Source organism: Condylura cristata, unplaced genomic scaffold (genome assembly GCF_000260355.1).
Source record: "Condylura cristata isolate star-nosed mole 26May11 unplaced genomic scaffold, ConCri1.0 scaffold00020, whole genome shotgun sequence".
Classification (NCBI taxonomy): Eukaryota; Metazoa; Chordata; class Mammalia; order Eulipotyphla; family Talpidae; genus Condylura; species Condylura cristata.
This window is the reverse complement of record NW_004567121.1, coordinates 11,793,408-11,817,970: the sequence shown is the minus strand read 5'-3', so window position 1 is coordinate 11,817,970 and position 24,563 is coordinate 11,793,408. Positions and strand designations below refer to the sequence as shown.

The 24,563-nt window shown below is 32.9% G+C and overlaps 1 protein-coding gene across 12 annotated transcripts in view; it reads right to left on the bottom strand.

Annotated features, from left to right (window-relative positions):
* NRXN1 (neurexin 1) overlaps positions 1-24,563 on the bottom strand; it is a 976,600-nt gene that overhangs the window by 137,814 nt on the left and 814,223 nt on the right. For all 12 annotated transcript variants that reach the window (XM_012727414.1, XM_012727413.1, XM_012727415.1 and 9 more), the window contains one exon: positions 15,244-15,415. In XM_012727414.1, coding sequence (XP_012582868.1) covers positions 15,244-15,415 — 172 coding nt within the window. The remainder of the gene's footprint in view (positions 1-15,243; positions 15,416-24,563) is intronic.

Here is a 24,563-nt window from a genome sequence, read left to right as displayed (position 1 = left end):
TGAAACATCTGGAAATATATAGAGAAATCACACACATTTATTCTCACCCATTTCAACACAAGAAATGATTTGTAGGTATGAAGAGTAAAAAATAAGTTTATCTTTCTATGCTAGGATACATAAAGGCCAGAGAACGACTTATATAACTGAGATCCCAAGCTACAGAGGTGCTTTGTCAACACCACTGCAATTTTTTCCTAAGCAAAGTCAGTTTTCATTCTCAGAAGTTTATGCATGGTTATCTGTAAGCCAATGGAAGATCATTAACTTGGGGAGGCCCCAGACAAAGGAAAAGCCAAAGGCAACTGCACATAGGGAAATAGCATTCAGGGGACCCCCTTCTGTCCTATGCACAGCGTGGTGACAAAGCTGCTCCAGGCAGGAATAAGCAAACTTTAGGTAACATTGAGTTCTCCAAGTGATATTGTAACCTGTATATTAATGCTTCCAAGAGGGTACTTCATACAGAAACTCTTCTATTCTCTCATAATGTTCACCTCAAATAAGGAACACATGCCTGCAAACAGAAACAGAGGCTGTTGTCTGGTCCAAAACAAGGTACTTCCATTATCTGTAAAATGAGGTTGGTGAACTGATGGACTCTCAGATTGTCTCCTAAATTTCCAAATTTAGGAAGGATTGGCAAAAAGACATGGATTAAGCAATCTCACTATATTTACTGAGGTCTTACTGGGGAGCACGTTTTCAAACCATTAACACAAAAGAATACTGGTATTTCTAGCTCTTTAGAAGAAACTGAAATCTTTGACTTGGCATCTTTTTTTCTTTTTAACTATCTCATAGTGCTTTGACAAATTTATGAAGATTTTTCAGCCATCATTCATGGAGCCCTTTATAATTAAGATGTTACGCTTTTCTGATATGTTTAATGTTGCAAGCTTGTCTTCTTTCATCCTTCAGTTAAATAGACACACATACCTTCCACCATATAGACATTCCTTTGGCTTCTTTCCACCCACCCACTGAAATATGCCATTGCTTTGACAGTTATTTCAAGAGGAGAAAGGCAGACAGAGGTTATACTTTAGATTTCAGTTCTATAAAAAGAAGATTAGAGGATGGGGGATATTATGCCTAAAAAAAAAAAAAAAAGTCTTCTCATCTTTTCATTTTAAGTCTTTAGCACTAAGGCGATAAGAAAGGACATTTCTGACAGGGAATAGGAGGATTTCTTCAAATCAATAGCTGCTCTTTACAAACCTCTTTTGTCCAAAATTTATCTTTCTTGGGTTTTTAAACACCTGAGATCTGAGTAACTGTGCTTTGGATGTTCATTCAGTTCAGGAGATATCCTAAAGACATTTCTCATAAAAAATCAAGTCTGACAAGAGCAGACTTAATAACTTAGAGGTGGTCTAAGTCTAACTCTCACCCTAGGTGGAGAGAACCCATTAAAATCCAGGTATCCAGGAGTACTCATTGAAGCTCTCAGAATAGCAGAATAAGAATGTGAATTTCTCTGCTCCCTTTGGCATTTGTCTTTTAACCTAAGAAAACCTGTGATTTCTAGCAGCTCCCTAAATACAAAACCAAATGGATAAAAAGAGTTAAACCACAAATATTAAGAAAACTACCAAATTTAAGATGGTTTCATTAGCAAGGTCAATTGAAATTTATCCACTCCCACATTATTCTCTTTCTCTCTCTATAATCCAGAATATCTATTGAGAGGCTATGTCATCTTCATGTCTAAATTAGCTGTGGTATATATCACTGGACTAGTTAACACTTCACTTAAAACTTTTCCTAATGTTTTAGAAATCCAAACAACCTTGTGTCAACATTAGAGAAAAATAATTTGTTGGCATCCTCTATTCAAAAACCATTTAAATACTCACACTGAAGTGGGCAGAGTTGTTTTACCCCAAAATCCATGTATTGAAATACTAACCCTTAGAACCTAAAAATTTGACTGTTTTTGAAGATGTCTTTGAAGAGATGATGCAGATTAACCGATGTCCTTATAAAAAAGAGGCAATTTGGACACAAACACTAGACTTGTTCTAGAATAAGACAAACTAGAACTAGAACTAGACTTGTTCCCACAGAGGAAGACAATGTGGAAATGCAGGGTGAAGGCAGTAACATGCAAGTCAAAGAGGTAGGTCTAAGAAGAAATTAACCTCCTAATAACCTGACCTTGAACTTCTAATCTGCGGACTATGAAAAGTATCTGTCCTTTGATCAACCTGTCTAAAATATTTTGTTATGGTTGCCTGAACAAAATAGTAAAGAGATGATTTTAAACTATTTAAAATCACAGATTATTTATATATTCACACACATTTCTGCTAATCGTTTAAAAAAAAATGAGAAATAAGTACCCTTGGATTTATAAGTTGAGGAAGTACTATGCTAATGTCAAACCACAACAAAACAATAACAATAGTTTGATTAAATTAGTGAGTGTATTTTGTCCTTTTCTGAATTGATGCAAATCATAATATTCTGCAACAGAAGTTCTGGTAGTTAGTATAGTTACACAATCAACTCTTCTTTATTTGTATTTTGTACTATTTTACTTATAATAGAGTTAACTGCATTATGAAAACATATTTTAGAATGAAAGTTACATATTCAGATTTATATGTACATCTCTATCTACTTATTGCACATATAGATATTTGTTACAGAGCAACCACTTGAATTACATCCATTGAACAACTTTTCTAAAAGGAACTATTTAACCTTTCATATCACTAAGTGAAATATATTAAATTAAAAAAATATGAATCTACCATTTCATTATTTTATGGTCTATGGTCCCTGTAGCTTCATTAACACAAATGACTGCAATACTATTATAAATCCAATGTTAATGTAAGACTTTTAATTTATTAAAAAGTTTTCCCTGAACACAAAAGCACTATATAAATTAAATCCTTACTTATGCTAATTAAATAAGGTGAGTTTTTCTTATTGAAATAAGCTAGTGTTTTCTTTAATTTGGTAACTATTTTAAGCTCACAAAAAGTTTACTGTGCCAACTTTAAAAACTCTATAAAGAAATTCTCAGTTCTTGAGAAACAACTTGTATTATTCATATAAATTCCTATTCTTAGGAAAATGCCTGAGGAGATTTTAAAAATAAACACACAAAAAAAGGATTCTGTGAGACCATAATTAGTTTTGAGGTACTTGGTAAATATTCATGTCAACAACTACAATAGCAACAAACAACTATCACCATTAGTTTGGAATATTTATCAAATTTGGGTGAATGTGTTACTCTGTTCTCTATCAGATGCTCACCTCTGAGAAATTATACCATTTCCATTAGATGAGTTAATCTCCTGGAGCCAACAGCAAGAGCAGTGAGCACCCCAACTGAAAGCACCCAGGGCCCCTGGAGGGCCAGGCAAATGGATGCATGCATTGGTTCTTTGTGCTGAAACATTAGCTTTGCATGAGTATAACTGTCTTGAGGTCCCTTACATTTCCTTAGAAACTGGACAGAACTTCAACCCATCTACTTTAAAAGACAAATTATTATCTAACAAGGCTGCTTGAATGACAGTTTTTAAGGTCTCCTAATTATAAGGGCCATTAGGCAAAAGAGACAATCCTGAGGGTTACAGATTCTGTCCTAAGGACCCTCCAGCACCCCAGAACCGTATTCCAGACCTCTGTGAGATCTGTGTTGATCACTATTTGCTATACCTCTCATTAAAGGTATAAAAGATATTTTTTCTGAGTCAGTAATTAAATTATATCTTTCCTAGTGATGTCTTTATAGTATGTTGGCTCAAGATGAGTTTGGGGGGCACCAAACAGATGTTCAGTTATAAGTCTGAACTTTCTGGGAACATCACCATACGAGAAGCCAAATCTGACAACTAAGAGGATAACTGTTCCCAGAAGGAAACATACACTCACATTGAGAGATTAGTGTCTATTAGAATGGCAGGATTACAAAACCAAACAACTTAATGACTAAGTATTTTAAAGCTTACAACTCACTGTAACTTCAAACTACCTTACTCGATAAGCAGTATCATTAATTCACTTTACAGATCAGTAAATTAAAGTACAAAGGCATTAGGAAATGTGATTCAGAGTCATACATCTATGAATCATTGCATAAAATTTGAGACCAGGGAGTCAAAATCTTGAAACTTCTCTCTGAATCTTCCCATGAACCCATCTTTAATCTCGTATTAAAAGTATAGTATTTGGACCCTCCCTGGTGGTGGGTTGGAGCACAGTGCTAAGAGGCTAAAGCCATTTCAGTATGAATTTGATCTCTGCCTACCCCGGGCGTGGCAGTCCTTTCCTGGCCCACCTGCTGCTCCCCTAAGCAGTGTACTTTGTTGATCTGCCTGTTTTGCTCCCCACTCTGCCTCTGGTAAAGCCTTTCACCGCGCCTGAACCTCTGGCCTGTATCCCAGTTCTGTATGCACAAATAAATCTTCAAAAAAAAAAAAAAAAAAAAACACAATGCAAAACAACACCTAAAATAAAATTTTAAATAGTACTTAAAGCTATAGCATACAGACTTAGTATATATGCATTAAACAAAAGCATTTAATATATGTCCATTTATTTAATGTGTGGCTTTATTTCTTATCGCGATTTTAGTGTTTACCAGATTAGACTTGTCACTCACATACTCATCTAAATAATGAATAACCAGGGAAAAATAAAAGATAACCAGGAGGGGAAATGCACTATTGTGAGCATGGTACAAATCCTAAAGGAAGCTTGAATGGCCCTCAGAGATTAGATAAGAAGAAATAAGCATTGGTACCATGACTTGAGCACAACCAATGTTTAACCACTATACAATCCATTGGAAACTAGTTGAAACTTTAGTGTTTTGTTTTTTGTTTTTTCTTCAATGGAATAAGAGTAGTTTAGGCAGCGTGTGCAATACTTCAGAGTGAGTTTTGCAATGTGTGATCTTGGTAACTAACTTAATCTCTCTATGTGTACTCATTTATCAAAAAGAGGTAAGAGAAACTGCCTTTTATTTTGTGTATTAACAAGGAAATTTACATAAAATGATCACACCTTCAGTCTACAATACCCAGCAAAGAATGTCTCTGTAATTCACTGCTACTAATACAAGATCCTACAAAAGACAGGAATGTAAATCATCTCTGTGCATGTCTGAGATTTCTGATGTGTTTGTTACCTCTTCACTCCAATCTTGTGCAACAACAATTTTCTTATTCAGTCAATTCAATGGATTTAACCTTCTATTTGAACTCGATTTCCATAAAGCATAGGACTCAGCCTCACTTAATTATCCCCAGGTCTGTTTCCTACTGTGATCTGGACCATCCGGTACCTCCTCTCAGCAAAGCAAATCTTGGCATTTAAAACAACTTTTTGTTTGCTTCTCCTATAACTAAAAAATGTACTCTATCCAACTCCTCTGCCAAAATGAGCAGTAAAATGAATAAATAAGAGAACTGAAGATTCTACTTAGGCTTTTAAAATACTCCAGCAAAGGTGACCTTGAGAAATTATTATGACATGTTATCAATTAGTTGACACCATTAGAAAAATGAAGCTAAATGTTCAGATATATTCTCTTTTGGATTCTTACTGGACATTTCACATTTAGAGACCCACCAGTATAGTGATCAAGATGACAAATTGCTTCAATAACACTTGACACAGGAAAGTTAGTCTTACATTTCTGGGAATGGAGGAATCAATGTCAGCTACTTTTTAATATACTCAAATTTATGAGATTTAAACAAAACAGACTTTAAAATATTTTAAGATGAAAGCATTTCTTTGAAAACTAGTCAAACCCTGGAGGCTAAATTTGACACAAAATATTCATCATAATAATTTAAATTTTAATATATGGTCTATTTAAAGGCTTCACACTTCAAAAGGTTTTCACACTTTTTATGTCATCCTATCTTAATAAAAATCTAAAATATTAGATCAGGTTAAACCTTTAGATTGTCACAGAACTTAGGTTTATATTCCTTAGGAATCACTGTACTTTTCTATTAACCAAATGAATATTTTAAATGAAATGTATTTATAACAATTACATCTGACTTGCAAGTTCCACAAAGATAGGGATTTTTCTTGTTTAAAGTATTTTCTTATGGAATAGTGTTATATAGAATTGCATGAAAGGCATTTGTTTACATGGAAAATATCAAATTTTCCCAAGTATTACCTTACAGAAAAATTACAAAATAATAATGAGGTTTAATGCATCTCTCATACAGTTTCCCCCACTGTTAAAATCTTAACTATATGGCTATTATCAAATACAGGTGATTGATTTGGTAAGATGTGCCTTGGTTTTACAAGTTTTTAACTAATGCTCTTTTTCTGGTCCAGGATCCAAATTTAGTTTGTATAATGCATTAAGTTGTCATGTTTCCTTATTATCCTAAATCTGTCTTTGTCACTCATGTTTAACACTTGTAAAGAGTACTAGTCAGTTATTTTGTAGACTGTCCTTCAATTTAAGTTTATTAAAGTTTTATGAATTTTTATTGAGAACAGTAAGAATATAAAAGAAGTAAAATATATTCAATCAAATAGATGAAGACATTATTTCCTATTACTGCTGATGCTCAATATGATCACTTTGTTAGGATCTGCTGGTTTCTCTGTGGAAAGATTCCCTTTCCCCATTAAAGCAGATATTTTAGAGTACATGCATGATCAGTCCTTATTTAAACTTGTACATAGTACTTTTAGCACCTATTGGCAAATTGTGTCTTCAACAATTATTATTTGGAATTCTAATACTGATTTTCTATTTCCTTCATCCTTCTACATTTACCAATTAAAATCTTTTTGTAAAAAAGGTATCTGCTCCCTCACATATTTATATCTTTTATATATTTGTGTTTATTCTCTTTGTATCATCTCTCCTCTATTATCTTCCTGTGCAATTACTTATTAATATCAGTATGAGTTCATGGCTATTAATTTTATATTTCAGTCACAATCCAGTGCTATCTTAATTTAGAATGTCATTCAATTTGCTCATGTTTTGGATTGTGGGTGTTTTTACATTGATTCTTTATAATGCAGAACATTGAACATACTATTTACCTACATTTTCCTAAATTAATTAAGCTGCAACTTTTTTCCTGTTAAAGAGTTTTTATAGAAAGAAGGAAGGTAAGAAATATAATGGGTAGTAAGTGAAAAATTATAAAATGATGGAAGAAAAGAGAAACTGTACTCCTTAAGTTCTAAAATTTCCTCTATAAATGCAAAGAACTTCATTCACTTGTACTTTAACCCAGGCTTACAAGATGAATAAAGTGGGGAGACAACATACAAATGTAAACAGCATGAAATTAATCAGACTTATTCATAGTTAACATTCAAAGAGAGGAAAAAGATTGTAGCATAGACCTGTTAAAATTGCTTTAAAATATACAAAAATAACTAACTGATACTTAGATCTATTATGAAAAATATATAAATGATAAAAAATATAAGCTCTTGAGAAAATAAAGCTCAGGGTGTTTGCAAAATAAGAAAATTTCTTCCTGGGGTTAGGAAGATAATCTTCCTCCAAATATAGGTAATAATGGCCTGTGTAATACAAGAAAGATACCTCTGGATAATAATCAAATTATGAAAACATTGTTAACAAAAGTTGCAAATGTAATTAAAATCAACCAAACACATGCAAAAGCTACCTGAAGTTTGCTAAAAAGTATAGTATCCTTAAAAATGTAATTTCTCGGCCCTCGCTGGTGGCTCATGGATTAAAAGCACAGCACTAAGAAGTTAAAGCCACTTCAGTATGAGTTTGATCCTCACCTGGAGGTGATCCATGTGGTTCTGGAGACATCTCCTGACCTCTCAGCAGGGTACTTTTTCATGTGCCTGTCCTGCTCCCCACTGTGTCTCTGGTGGAATACTCTAACTACCCCTGCACCGCGGCCTGTACCCCAGTTCTGTATGCATAAATCAATCTTTAAAAAAAAATGTAATTTCTCTAACTTCAAAGTTTAGTTACTTCTTAAAACTCTTTTTTATGTCATCTTCTAAAAACCAAATTTTGCACTTGTAGTGACAACTAATTTTGTTTATCTGACACGAGTCATTTATTTTTTCTAGCCAGTAGGTAAAGTCATTATTTTTGAGAAAAATACTTGAATTAATTTGTTCAGTCAGTATTTTTGATTATCTATTTAAAATTATGATAATGCAATAATCTGCTTAACATAAGTATTTTTCAGGAGCTGAAGTAATATCCTTTTTTATTGTAAGGATTTTAATCACTAAATAATTGTACATTGAAAGTAATAGGGAAAAAAGATTGAGTGAATGTTTTGGAGGGCTACTGCCTGTACATTAAAACATAAGATAAAATATAATATACTCAGCAAAATTCCTTGAAATAAGGAGTATTAAACCAATGGTTTATAAGTGATAGAACTGGAAAACTTGTCAAAGTGATAAGGCAGTAAGTTAACAATTATAAAAAGCACATTTTCATTAAATCACCCTCAGACGATAAACTAGAATGTTTATGATTATGCTTTTCATATTAATTTGTTATTTGTTAAGTGCTTCATAATATCTTCAAACGATTTAAAAAAAAAATTAAATTCAGCTCCCAAACCTACAAGTTGCCACTCTATCTCATTAGGCTCTTCATTCCTGATGGAGTCATGAAGTCAACTCAACAGGTCACTTCACCTACAAATTAGATTGACTTAAAAGGCAAAAAGGAGTAGAAACCTAACACATATCTGAAAAAACATTTTTTTAAAGTATTTTAGTTTTTTCAGCACTAAACATTTAATAACATTATTTTTTAGTTCTTAGAATGAGTATATTCTGAAAACAGAAAGCAATGATCTGCTAGTATTAAATAGAACTATCAAAATTATATTATAGAAAATGATTGATTTGGCCTCTGAAAACCCGCCTCAAGTGCTATAGGAAAGAACACTAATGAGACAAATATTTAGCATATAGTGTAAGAAAATTTAATGGAAGTCAGTGATGGGTCTAAATGACAGGCTTCCTGGAACAGGAACTTTGACTTAAGGAAGAGACCACTTTAATCTTGTTGATGTAATCTCTTCTCCTTTTGTTGTAGTGTGAAGATTAACCTCATGGAAACTTTGCTAGCCCATATAGCCTAAATGATTCTGAAGTCCACCTAACCATTAGATAATTTTTCTCTTTCTTTAGTAGAAAAGTTGAAAATCCTAACATAATAATTTTATAGTAATTGTAAGTACTTTTGGATATTAAAAAAAATGAGGTCATGAGAATATATAAGAATGAGTAAGAAGTCTGAGAATATATAGTTTCTTTCCACTTCCTTGGATACAATTTTTCTGACACTAAGCATTTTTGGCAGACGTATTTAATATACTACTCAATAAAAAGTTCATTATGATTCATCATTAAGAAAAGCCCCCAAAGTCCCAGAAAATCTGAACACCATGAAGGAAGATAATTAATACAGGGAAAAGACAGAGTTTTATCTATAAATTCTAAGCTAGCTTCAGTATTTGCAATTTCAGATTTCTCACGGAATGTAAGCCTTTGGAAAATTTGAATTACTAAGTATTTAACTATGTCACATGGAAACCAAATATTTATATACTCAAATAAACCTTAAATAACGAACATAAGTATATTTTGACTAAAAACTACCATCAAAAGACAAACTTTTAAGCATAGTAGTTGAATGAATAATTTGAATTTAGTCAATAAATATTTATTAAACGCTATATTATTGAACAAGTCTTGATCATGTGTTTTACTGGACTCTACCAGAAAATGATGATTTCTTTAAAGAATGATCAAAAAGTTTATATAGATTATATGCTTCTATGTGAAAGTTCTATTTCCACTGTTTATGTTTGTAGGAGGGAAACAAGATGTGGCTAAACATCTATACCTTAACCCAAAACACTGGGCAAGTCTTCTACTCATTTTTTCTCTCCTATTTAACAGCTAAGTACCTAAATATCTGAATTCTCTCATTTTCCACTATTACTCTGACTACTGAATCAACTAAGTTTCAAGCAATGCCACTGAGAAATAAACATATTTGAAATTACATGAACCCAAAGGCTGAGTGCTACAGGAACAACATAGTAATGATTTATAGTGATTTACTTAATTCACAAATGAAACTTAAAGCAAATGAGAATCAGTACTGACTCATGATAATTAGTGATTAAAAAATGCAGTGATAAAATAATTATGCTTTTTGTAAAAAAATATTTTTACTGGTTTCATGTACTACTTTATCTAAGATACAAGACTCAAACTTAAAGTCAAGATTTATAAGTAATATTCATAAAATCTTTGAGGCAAATACAGCATGAAAAAAAATTTAAGTCTTTATAGGACCTTCTTGGGTTATTCCTATCTTTCATGCAAATCTTTTATCTCTGAAGAATCTACTTTGACACAAAACCCAAGGCCACCATTTTCTTCTTTCTCTAAATTCTAATAGTCATTGAATTCTATACTATGATTTCTTTGCCATATTTTTCTTACTGTAATGTCCATTATATTTCTCTTATTTATTTTGTTTTTAATTGAAGTAACATGATTTATACAACACTGTATATGATTCAGAGGTACAGGTTCTTACTATGTCAGATATGTGTTGCCACCCACACTCACCACTAATAAACCCATAATCCTCTACCATAGTTCACTGGGCCTCTTTTGTTCCCCACCCTCAACCCCCTTTTCAGTCTCTCATTAGCTGTAAGATTTCTGAATTTATTTGGTTTTAGCTTTATCTTTGATTTGTTTTGCATCTGTTTTGAGTGGAATCATTTGGTATTTGTCTTTCTCCTATACTATGATTTTGAAATGAACACATTTTAGCTGACATTGGTAGATGTTCTGAATCTTTCTTGTCTCACAAACAGATCAATCTCATAGCTAGCAAGAACCAGTAAAGTTCTCCATGCATTCTTACCATAGGTTTCTATTCCATTGGTTCCTACTATAGTCTGGTGACACACTGTGGAGTTGAATGTTGAGGAAATAATGGAGAGCTCTCGGAGAAAGAGATGAAGGATAGGAGGAGAGGGACTTTTTTTTCAAATGTTCACCATGTTAATGTGTTCTGCAGTCAATTTCTTCTTTACTTTTTCATACCCTCCTCACCCTATTTTCGATCTTTATCTTTTGACACTTGAATTGTTTTATTAGCTTTCTAAATATTTTCTGTGTCTATCATTTCTTTCTTATTTCATTAAAACATATGTATGTCACTACATAAAAATTTAGACTTTCAATACCCAAATCATGTATCAAATTTTTTTCATAGTCTTACTAAATCACTCAAATCCCAGGTAACCTCTGTCTTGAAACTGAATTTCTTGTTGTTTATATATATAATAAACAAATTCAGTTTCAAGACTGATTACAATATTATATATATATATATATATATATATATAATATTCAGAAACTACACATATAGATATAACTCTTGCACTTTCTTACAAATTTTTAATCTGGGATAGCCCTTACTTATCTCTGTAATCAGATGGTAAATCCAGTTGCTCCTTTACTATAGTACACAAACTTTAAATAATTTTTGATTTGAAGTATTGACTTGACAGGAATGAAATGGATATCTGATCTTATGTAGAATAATATAAAGGTCATCTTTTTGGCACGTGTGGTAAACAAATGAACGCAAACATTTACCCTTAAAGGTAAGTGGCTTATCTGGAGAAATCTTTAGTTGGAGCAAAGGAAATGATGATAGCCTTTGTGGGTTAATATCATGAGAAAAGAAAGTTTCTGTTCAGAGTAAAAAATTGCCACATTAACTATAACTAGGGACAAATCAGAGGTTAAGGATGTATTATATTCCAGAGCTTTAACTGATAGGCATGAAAAAATGGCTTTTTCAACTTTAAAAGGTTTGCAAAACATTTCTCTATTATGTTCCATGCACAGAAAATAATGGAAATTGGGTCTGCTATTCAGAAAATTCAATATTTATTCTAAAATATGAATTGTTGAGTTATAGAAATATTACGTACACTCCAGAAGTGGATAAAACCTACTTCTTCTAATTAGTTTCTCTATGAAAGCCTTCCAGACAATTACAGGGTAATACCACTGGTCAATCTTTAGGTGCTTTTGATTAAAGGTATAGTGTTGCTACCAGATGAATTGCTTCATATAAAAGCACTTACCACAAAGCCCTATAATGGAAGGTTAAGTGCTGTACTTAATTACTAATTTCAACCCTTATTACCTATACTTTGCAGTGCAGGCACTTTAAAAGGAACCAAATATAGTCTGTTGGTTCCCGCTTCTCTGATTATAGGATTTGGTGGTAAAAGCTTTAGTCCAGCTGTTCTTTTAATGAATAATAAGAAGAAAAAAACCTTTTAAAAATAAAAAAATAGCCATACCACAAATAAATAAAATATATATTATACTTATACACAAAGTCACTTTGCTCTAAAAACTTCAATTTAGAATTTTAAATTTGTATCCAGCCTTCATGGGACTGTTGTAGATTAAACTCCAAGAGAAAACAGCATTTGAACATTTAATGATTTATTTCCTACCTCAGCATCACGTTGAAATTTACACCGAATGAATGATCAATGAAATACCTGGTGGAAACAATGGGATCTCCTGAGTTCTTAACATACGGATCATTAGCTTTTTATATGTATATAACAGAAGTCCTACATTGCTCTGATTTTCTTGCTTATGCATTCTGTGTTTTACTCTTGCTTGCATCATTCATGAAAACTTTGCTCTACTTGGTTTATTCATATCATTTGGTGAAAGGACACTCAGAATCTTTGACAGAATATAAGTGGCTGCCTCTTGTAATAGTTAATTCTACAAGATTTTCTCAATTAAAAAAAGACTTAATTATCTAATTTGTAAACATATTTTACACTACATTTCTTATTCTAAGCATCTGTCTAGCTGACATATAAGATATTACATATGCAGGCCCTCCCTGGTGGCTCAGCAGGTTAAAGCACAGCACTAAGTTATTACATATGCTAGGCAAATATTTTAAAATATTTGTAGAGTTTCTTTGTATTATCCTAATCTTAGTCACTAGCATTCAGATTGGTAGCATGCTACGAGGAGAAAGGGACCATGATTTTTTAAGTTATAGCTAATAGTTATGCACATGTAAGATAATAGTATCTTACATGTGCATAACTAGAGGCTTGTTAATTAGATAAAATATGTTAAAATAATCAGGCAAACATTTTTTTAAATAATAAAATATCATGCAATGCATTAGTGCAATAGGAAGCTGATTCTGATTTTCTATGCTCAGGAAATGTATACTCTATTATCCCTTTTGGATGTGCATTATATATACTAATATCATAATGTCTATAGATATTTTTAACTTAGTTTAATCCTGCATTTTCCAAACTCATTTGTAAGTAGACTTCCTTTCTCTTCCCACAATAGGTTACCACTAGGCTTATTTAGAACAGAATTTTTAAAAATTACAGTTCTGAAAGTATGATAAAAGTAAAAGGTTAGTAAGTTATGGTGATTTGAAACAATTAACTGCTGAAACACCACCAATAATTTATCACTGTATACATTCATGTCCATTATTCACAGAGGACACCATCATACAGGCAGAGTCCAGAACGAATACTAGTTTATTAGTTTTCATGGTATCCATGCAATGAATTCTCAATAAAGTAATTATTCAATATTTTAGTGAACTTGCCAATTTATTTATTGTAATTCCACTGACACTGAAGTTATAAAATACACATTTCTGGTAGGCTTTGTTACATGTAATAAGGGATTAGCAGAGGCTTGTAACATTCCATGCACACTTAATTGATGGTCCTTGCTTTCATCTTATTATAGATGGTAAGAAAAGGTTTACCTTCTCATAATCATAAAATTCTAATGATTCCCAGGACATCAATTCAGCAAATATTCATTGAGTAACAACCATTTGCCAGTATTATAATTGGCACTGGACATATAATTAATGTCCTGCTTCTGAATTTTGACATAGAATAGTTTTTTTTTAATTCCAGTTAATTCAGCAAATATTTGCAGAGCACCAGGTTTATAGAACAGACTTGAAATGAAATTGCAAGATGTAAAACTTTATAAATCATAAATTGTTCAGAAGAGATTATAGATATTCCTTTAAAAAATATGAGTCAGTACTAATGAAAATTGATCTAACTTATTAAGTTATTTCCATGAATTATTTGTTTGAGGAAGTAAGACTTCATAACAGAAATGTATATACTCATTTTGCTATAATCACTATTGTTGCACAAAATAGAAATTACTTTTTACACCCTTCATCCTGTGGTATATAATCTACTATGTGAAAACTGCTGTATTTAATATGGTCAGAGGAAGAAAATAAGACTGATGTTTTTAATAATGTCTTTTGTACTAAGATATAGAGACGACAATACTTTCAATAAAATATCTTAAACTTTTTACTTACACCTTGCCTTAAAAGTTGTTGTTGTTGTTGTTGTTTTTAATGAGACTATATTCAATGATAAATAACACTAGTCTACTAGTTAAAGTTTCTGATTTACTGCCTTGGATTCAATGATATAATACTGATAAAGGTAGCTAACACTTAGCGAGGTAATTAGCTTGTCATTCATATTAAAGACTTATATGTATAATATGTTATGTAATATAATAAACTCGTGTCACAGAATCCTCATGAAATCCAATGGTAAATGACAGGGAAAACAAACTTCATTCACTTATATGCTCTTGGACCTACTGGTTTACAGCACTATGTCCTTTTACTGTGCTTGTTTCTCCTCCGGCCCTTCAGCCCCTTCCATGAGTTTCAGCTACCAGTCACCATCAAAGTTGCTGTCCAGTCCTACCTTCCTACAGAGACATGTCTTACAGTGTTCCCTCACTTAGTTTTTTAAATATTAACTTTGTTACTTTTGACAAAGCCTTTCCTTTGTTCAAATGCAAAGATTCCGTAAAATGAGCTTTGACAAGTTATACATTTATGTGTGCATTTTCTGGTTCCACTGATGTGCTGAATTTTACCAACCAAATTGTGTGCCTTCAAGTTTTCCTATAAAATGCCATTTGTATACTGTATCAAGAACATTTTAGGACATCATTACATTCACATGACTCTAAAGTCCAATAAATACTTGATGGTTTCTCAGAAAACCCTCAATTTGGTGAAACGGACACAAAACAGTGCTTTGTTTTCCAGTTTCTGTTTACCATAAGATCCCCAATACACATCCACTGGCTTACCTGCAGGGTAACGCTCGATCACTGGCCAGCTGTCCACCTGTAAGGTGGCGTTGCCACCACTCCTTGTGAAACGGACTACATGGTATTTCCCATCGTTAATGATTGCATTGGACTCTTCAATGGCGATGTCATCTGTCCCCACATTAAATTTAACTCCAATTTTTCCTTGGTGCTGGAAGGTAAAAGGGGAAAAAAGGTTTGTATTGAGTCATACTTATTAGTCAGAATTAAATAAGTATTATATAGGTATTGTTCAACAGCATGCATTGCACAAAAGCTTCTTTCCTCCAATTCTATTTATAAGAATTTCATATAGCAGGTCAAGATTTTTAATATTTGGATAAATGTGAAGCATTTCTTCCCTGGGTAATTGCAACTCCAAAAGACATGTTTTCCAGAGAATTGAGCTGCCTACTTCCCAGAGGTTGCCACAGAGGTGCACAATATCTTTGTGAAAGGACAACCTTGTATGTCTTTTAACATAACTTCTTTACCCCACAATTTCCATTTCACAAAAAGTGTTGAATTTCTTTTAATAACTTGTGAAATCAGAGCAATAAAGTCTGTTTAGAGACAAATGAAAAATGTTCACAATATTGAAAATCATACTATATAATATAGGCACACGGACAGGCACTTATGGAGTGCAGTTTCTTAGTACTAAACACATACACTAAAAATCATCAAATGCTAAGAGCCTGAAATTTATTAAATTTCTTGTTTTGCAGATAATGAAGCTATGCAGGAAGGTGCAATGACTTGTTCAAGGTTACATGACATAGTAGAAAGGTACAAGAGCTCAAACTCATTTCCCTCCTTTTAGTTTATATTTAAGCTAATATGAAGCTAAGTTTAAAATTTACCCTCTTTGAATTATATTAAGAGTCTTACAAGTCATTCTAAGAGCAAAACTTATCTCTGTTAACTTTAGATTTCATAATACTAGGAAGTAAGAGAAACACGTTAATGCCTTCTGCCTCTGAGAAGCATTCTCTAACAACAGGACTGTCAACTCTACCAGGAAAGTAGTTGATTTTTGAAGCATGTGGATTTCCCCTTAATCAGTAATAGAGTAACTGTCTGCAGGCCATTGTCAGAGTCCACAACATCAACTGTCTGCATCTTTCATCAGGGCTCAGTGGAGAGAACAACATGGGGAAAAAGAGGCTTAAAGGATGCAGAGTAACACATTTTTGAGTAGACATTTAAAATGAGACATTTAAAATGCTTAGTCACTTGCTGGACTCTCACCACTGAATGGGGTAACACAACTAAGGAACACGATCATAAAAAATAATATTATATAGAACTACATTATTGGAAGGGAATTATGGAAGATTTTACTTGAGACTTTGCCTCTGTTCCCTTCTTAAAGTGTATCAGGAATCAGCTATTTCAAGCACAACAAGGGCATGAAGACATTTATTATTCTAGAGATGCCCCTTGTTTTAGGAAATCTTAACATTGTAGACATGTTCCTTATTCCAGGATTGATCGAAAGAAATTAGTAAAATTGCTTCTTTTTCTTTCAGCATATCCACAGCAGTCTATTTTCACCAAAGTCATTGCAATGCTACTGGTACAAAATATACTAAAGTCTACCTAATCTCTAAATTTCATTGCAACATAAAAAGTAAAATGCTTATTTTCAGAGATACTGATAGTCGCAAATTTCATGAGGACTGAATCATTGTAACATCGCAAAACAGCCAATTAAGAAACAATGAGGGTTGGTGATGCTTCTAAAGCAACTGAATTTTAAACTACGCCCATCTTTCTTTGTGTAGATTTGGTCTTCACTTTTCAATATCATTGACATCTCATTGATTCAAATTCCAGTTAGCTGTAAGATAATTTAATACTAATAAAATAGGTTGAAACAACAGACCCTGCCCTAATTCAGACATTATTTAACCCACTCCAAGTTGCATCAAGTTTTGAGGATCAACTTAAACTAAATGATAGCTAAAGGCCCATTTACCCTGTAAACAAAATTAAAAATACATACAAATCACAAACTATTAACATCAACTGTATTTATAATAACAATATTTATGATTCTATTAAGAAGCTGCAACTACTCTCAAAACACACTCTACATGTTGACAGACTAGCAAGTCATTTCAATTATATAAACAATAAAACTTGCTAAACTTTCTTGGCAGTGGATAATTGCAATTTAAAAAAAAAATCCATTTCAAATTCTTATTCTCCAGGATTGAATGTGATTGTCTCTGGCAAATCCTCATGAATATTACATTAGCAAAACTAGCAGTAATTTCACTGGACAAGCACTGATCTTTCAGCATGGTATCTTCCTTGAAATGGTAACTGGCTCATACCATAATTTCAAAAATCTATTATGTGAGTATCAGTAACGAGGCATTTATAATTTAATGAAGTCTTTCCATGGATTCATTAAATAAATAGTGACATAGGTAATTATTGATTTTTTCACAAAAGCTCATTTCTGAAAAAAGATTATATTATTAAACCAAGTTAAAAGGAAACATAATGAAAGATGACACTGGAGAAGAACCTGCAAGTTCTAGCAAGCTGAACTACAATTTAATGCACTGTTTAATTCCATCTGTAATCACATATTCATTTGAAAAATATTTAACCAAGATTAAGATTTAATAATGTACTCAATATCTTGGGCCTAGTTCAAGAGGTTTGCATAAGTACAGGTATATTTCACTCTATCTGTAAATGAAATAAGTAACATAGACCATAGATATATTAGTATTTAGCCTGAAAAAAAACACAAGGATTCAGATAATTTGTCAAGTTAACCCCAGTATATTTCCAGTGGAATGACATGGAGGTCTTGCTGGCTGGTAGAGAATGTGATTGCCATTATATCAAGAAGGACCTCCAGCCACGTAGAGGAGCAAGCCAGCATTTGGACAGCCATGATAAAGTCACTGATTCAGAGGTACTAAGGGAGACAGAAAATAAGTTCTGTCTTCCTTTTCTCTGCCCAGGCCTTACACACTAGGGTGCTCAGTGGGTGGTAGGCATCAATATACAAGGGATAGATTTGCCTTCCTAAAATTTCTGTTTAACCTGAAAGGAACTACTATTTTCCTCATCTGCTCAAGTTCAAAAAATGTGCTCCAATTAATACAGTTAGCAAATAAGTACTGGAACCTGAGCAAATGGAAGGGGCTGTCTCTAAAGGGATATGTCTGTTTCAAGAAAAATTCTTAGAACCAGGGGATTCATGTATAAGTTCATCGTCCACAGCATCACACAACAAAGTACCAGGAATATGTGAGATCTAGGGTGAGACTAGCTCAGAAAACTCTCATCTAGAGGAAGTGCAATAAAACCTATTTTTATTTTCCCATCAAATTGTAATTAAAGGTAATAAATCTTGGCCCTCCCTTGTGGCACAATGGGTTAAAGCCAACACTGCACAGCTGGCTATAGCTGTTTCCATACGAGTTCGAGTTCGATCCCCAGCCCAGGAAGCTGACCCAAAAGGTACAGCAGACCTCTCCTGTCTCACCCGGTGCTCTCCTCAGCAGTGTATTTCAGTCAATCTGCCTGTTCTGCTCCCCACTCTGTCTCTGGTGATTCCTCTTACTGCCCCTGCACTTCTAGCCTCTACCCTAGTTTTGTCTGCATAAATAGATAAATCTTTTTTTTTTTTTTTTTAAAGGTAGTAAATCATTTCCAAAGTACTCCCATTCTACATAATACTGTTGGTTCTGTGAGTACGTGTAACACTATCCCGACAGTGATATTACCCTTTTGGATGCTTATAATTATCTCTCAATTATCTGAGTTTGAAAAAAATTTTCCAGCTCATGGTGGTCCTTCACACAATATTTTAGGTATTGTTTTTTATGTACTTGCTTTAAATCCTCAACTGGTTATAAAGAGTGAAAGATAAAAAAAAAAAAAACAACTGGTTTATTCCTCACTGCACCTAGAAGACTATCTCTACATTTGTAATTTTCCAAACTCTTTTACATGCAATTTTCTTTTTTTTTTTTTGAGATATAACCCACATGTCATAAAATCTGCCTTTTAAAATGTGCACCTCAATGGTTTAAACAGTAAGATTTTGCAACCATCACTGCTATTTAATTCCAGGACATTTTCATTACATGGCAATTTTCTGTAACAAAGTAAAGCATATAAAGTTCTTAGCACACGCACTGACTACTCAGCACCTGTGAGCTATATTGTTATTACTATTATTTATTATTACTACAATTGCAAAACAATGTTTTGCTTCATAGTTGGTTAATGGAAGCTAATTAAAATCATACTTGAATTATATGGTCATTCCAATTTATCAATATCTCATTGACATTATTTGTGAAGCAACTTATATAATTTATGAATGGATATACTAAAGCACAGAAAGATTCTGAGATGTTACCAAAGTCAAATATCTACTATTTGGCTTAAGAGAGAACATTCTAAAATTTAATAAAGTTCACCTATGGGAAAGGCTGTCCTGCCACTGGCTATACTGAAGCATAAAACATTTGATTGGGTGACCTGTAGGTTCCCTCCCATCCCCACTACTGTTAGGGGGAAACAATGTGCTGAAGGAAATCTGCAGAGTTTTGTGGACTTCACCCACTACTCTAGTAAACTACAACTCCCAGCAATACCACGGAGAGAACTGCGAGGACCCAAGGGTGGAGCTAAGCAGGTATTCTGGGACTTTGGGGGGGATGTAAGGGAGTGAGGTGAAATGTGCTAGCACTTTCTGAAACGTGTGGCTCTCTGGACCGAGTGGCTGGTGGCTGGTCGTTTGGCTCTTGATGAGTACTGGTGTTCCAAGTCAGTGGAGCTGGTAGGATGTTCTAGTTAATTTGTTCTCTCTCTCTCCCTCTCCCTCCTTTGGTTGTACCTTTTCCTTTCCCCTTTGTAAGTAAACCCATTATTGAACCTATTTGTCTGTGCCTGCAGTACAACTGAATTTAACCTTGCAGGTGAGGACCCACAGACAGGCAACCCAGTTCACATCGGGTTGTCCTGTAACACTATCACTGGTCAATGAAAAGTCTAAATGGATACCGAGGTAGTTAGCACAGAAGATAAAACTGGAACAGGAAATGCTGTTCATGTTTTGAATTAAAACTGTCATCTCATTTTGAGTTTTAGAGTTTTTCAAAATTTATAAAATTGATTTCTAGAATTTGATGGTACTATTTAAGTGAAGAGTTCTGCATTTGAAGAGAGAGGGGGGGACATCACAAGGAGTCAATGTCGCAAAGTAACCTCAAAGCCTTTTTAAGAACCATGTGTGCTTTCCTGAGAAATTCTAACCCCCTCCATAGCACTGGGAGGACTTACCAATATGAACAAGAGCCACTGCTTTGCCAGGCATTTAAGTCTTGATGGTGGTAAGTGAAAAGAAGTGTCAATTAATTCTTCTGTAGAGGATGGAGAGACCCTGAGTTCTGACAATCACAGCAACTCTTTAATGCTGTAATTTCCTGTTATTCTCTCTCCTTAGATAAAATCGAATTAACAATTCAAACAATGTTTGGGGGAAATTAGCCCACTAAATGATTGGCTGATATATTTCTGAAAGGGACAATAACCCTAATGTTGCTATTTTGAGATCACATTTATTTTGTTTTACCAATTCAGTCAATACTAGATTAGTTCAAACTTTATGAAGTTTTTCAGTGCTACCATGGGTTCAGAGATGTCATCAAGATTTTTTCATGGTACTTTCCTGTGGTTCAAACTTCCTGTCTCTGCATGATACCATGACTGCTATAGAATGAAATTATGTTAGGCTATCTTCTTGGGAAGCAGAACCATCTCAATGAGGTCATCAATTCTGTCCACTGAGATAGAAAATGCCATGAATAGAGATTCATGTTTAAATGTGCCCTTATCTACAAAGAAGTGTATTGTATTATTAAACTTTCCTCCTGACCTATCAAAAAGAAAAATATCAAACAGAGCAATAACAAAAAGTGTGCATTGACTGGTGTTCTATGTAAAGTCCTAATTTTTCAGATAACTCATGAGTTTTAGTAGTTAGCCCAGAGACCTCACATCACAACAAATTCCTCAGGTTGCTGCAAAGAGATCTAAGATTTATACCAATTTAACTTGAATCTGCCCAAAGTGCACTGAGATGATTAGACATGGCTTGATTTTTTAAAAAATATTTTAGACATGTTTTATTATTGTTGCTTTAAAACCAACTAGTATTAAATTTACTTTGCTCATATATACAGTCATTCAGTAAATTGCAACAAACATGTTTTCCGGTGCTGATTAAAATCATAACCTTTGCTTTTCTGCTTCTCTTTCATTTCTTTTCTTGGGCCATTATACTGTTTATTTCTTTCACCAAAATCTAGGCAGGGAAAGGGCATTCAGCTTTATCAGTTGTTCTAATTTGTTGATATTTCTACATAAAATAGAGTTTTCCTATGACAGAGGCTATGTGTTATTTGTAGATTTCATTTACTTTTTATATCCCAGGACCATCACTTTAATAGAGCTGCCTATATAAATTGTCATTTGACTCTAAAGTTCCAGATTTTCTTAGCACAGAACACACATTTTTTAGACAAATAGACAAATATCTTTGAATAGTGATTTTCATCTCTTACATGGTAAATGTTACCTTACTAACTATATTATAAATATAAGATTAGCCATTTTATTTTAAAATATTTAAAAATAAAAGCTTATTAAGAGAATAATGCAGTTGTTTTAAATGTCTCTATTGATGAATGCTTATGAATTATCTCTGAAATTAAAAGTGTAGTCTGATTTTTGTAAATCATGACTGGTGGGCAGTAAACAAGTACAAGGTAATATTTTCAAGTGTGTTTGATATAATAATGTCTTAATTATGCTATCTTAGTCTTCAAAACATTAAGCAGAGTCATAACTTGAAATGCATTCCTAGATAAAAGCTGACAGTGCTACTTTTCTTTTCTTTCTTTCTTTCTTTTTATTGATTCCTAGTACAGGACTACCAGTTTGACATCTTTTAAAAAAGCTAAAAGCTAATGTGTGCAGATGGGCAGAGAAATGTATTCACCAAAGACTATTTTCTATTGAATCAGCAAGGCTTTATTATTCCCAGTGTGGTATGTAATAATTTCTGCAGCCATCAAAAATAAATCTATGTTTATGAGTGTAATTTTGGCACAACAGAATTTTCAGGAGGGAATATAGAATATCTGACGCTGAAGTTTTGATGATTATAACCTTTCTTTATCTTAATAAAACAGTAATACTGTCACAAAAATAAAATAATGTCAAGATATGTTTATCAAATATCTATTCGGCATACTGTATTTCTTAAAAACACTATACCACTCTTTGTAGGACTCAAAATTCGAAAAAGATATGTTTGTTGGCTATCTGTATATACACTTATTGTTTAATTGCAATGATTTTTTATATATATTACACTAAACTTTTTGAAATATAACACATGAATTTAGCCCTCAATTACATTCACTCATTCATTCATTTACCCACCTAACAAATACAAACATTTTTTACTACAATCCTGGTAACTACTAAGTTCTAGATAAATAATGGTTAACAAATGATACAGTATTTCTATGATTATGAAGCTTAATTCCCTCATTAATTCTTTATACATTATAATTTATATTAGTAATATAAAGTATACTAAGTGTCAAGAAGGAAGGAGCGGTGTATTATGGGAGGCACTGTATGATTACGGAAACCAATCTAAGGGGCAGAAAATGAGAAGAAATCAATAATGAGAGGAAGAGTTTTTCAGATAGAGGAAACAATAAGTGCACAAACCCAGAGGAGGAGAAAGAGATATGTTTAAAGACAGATGCTGTAATGTAAAAATGCAGATTCAGATATAAATAAAGGAGCTCTTTATAAAAGAGATGGAGCTATATAAATTATATATGAACATATATGTAGATATTATCCAGAAAATGTGTCTAGGAGATAAAACTAAGTTATGGAACTATGTATATCAGACCTAAAATATGTCATTCGCACAAATAAAGTAACTGGAAAATAGATAGCTTAAGCAATTTTTAAAATATTCCAACCTAAGAATGGAAAATTGTTGATATACATGTAGAAACTAGCATTATGAATCCTGATATTCATCTAGTTGTTTGTTTTCCTAAGCTTCATTTATCAATGTACTTTTATGAAATGAAATACATAAAGACATTCTGAATCAACAGGGACTTGCCACATTTTCAAAGTTATTTACTTCTCCAATGTCAAAAAATGATTCATCATTTTTTGCTTTTATTTCAAAGCTAATATAACAAACTTAGTTTATTTGTGGGGTGTAATATCTTGTTAACTTTTTCTCTAGAGATGTCTTTAATAACAAGAGTTCTTCTTATACTTTCCACCTCAGAAAAGGTGCTTGAAACAATTAAATAATCCACAAATTATTTAAAGAAAGGAAAGTCTTCACCTTTGACCTTGTTTTACTGGAGGAGGAAATGACGAAGGTTTACTGTCCATGTCCTTAGAAAGTACATTGTTTTCCAGGCAGTGAACAACTGATTTCAAACAAGAAGGGGGATTCTTAGTCCAATTTTTCTTTTGGAAAAACTTCAAATAAATCAAGTCAAAATATGAATTGTTCCTGTAATGTGGCCAAGAATTCTAAACTTAAGGTGAATGAACTCTTACTAACTCCAAATAATTCAGATAGACTAACCAAATAATTGACCTCCTAATTTTTGTTTGTGAAAAAACAAACAAACAAACAAACAAACAAACAAAAAAAACCTTGGAACTTTAGCATAGAGGTGAACATTCAGTCTGCTGAACAAAAGGACAATACTGATCTGTTTGAAAGAATTAACTGTTGCCTTCTTTTCTTCCTTCAGCCTGTAAGCGTGAGCCTATCTTTTAGTGGCACCATTTTTACTTTGAACTACTGGGTTATTGAAAAAGTCGTGACACTGTATAGGAAAAATGAATCATGAATTTTCTGACAATTCAATAAATTTATCTAAGATGCTAGCTCTGAAAAATGCTTCTTGCAAGGAATCATAATGATTGCAATTATACTGTCCAGAATATTGAACATACAAACAAACAAGCGAAACAAAAACACCTTTCTCATCAAGCAAATAATGTATTTTGATGTTGGCTAAAAAAGAAGAATGTTTAACACTGGGGTGGGTTGCAGCCCAAATAACAACTAACAAGTAACTGTAATTCACTCAAATCTTAGCAATTACCTGTAGTGATTGGTAGGTAAGAAATGTGGGGAGCATTTAAGTTTTGGCCAATATACAACTAATGTAGCAGAGCACAGCTGGTTTGTTAATAGAATGTTTTTGATTAATTTT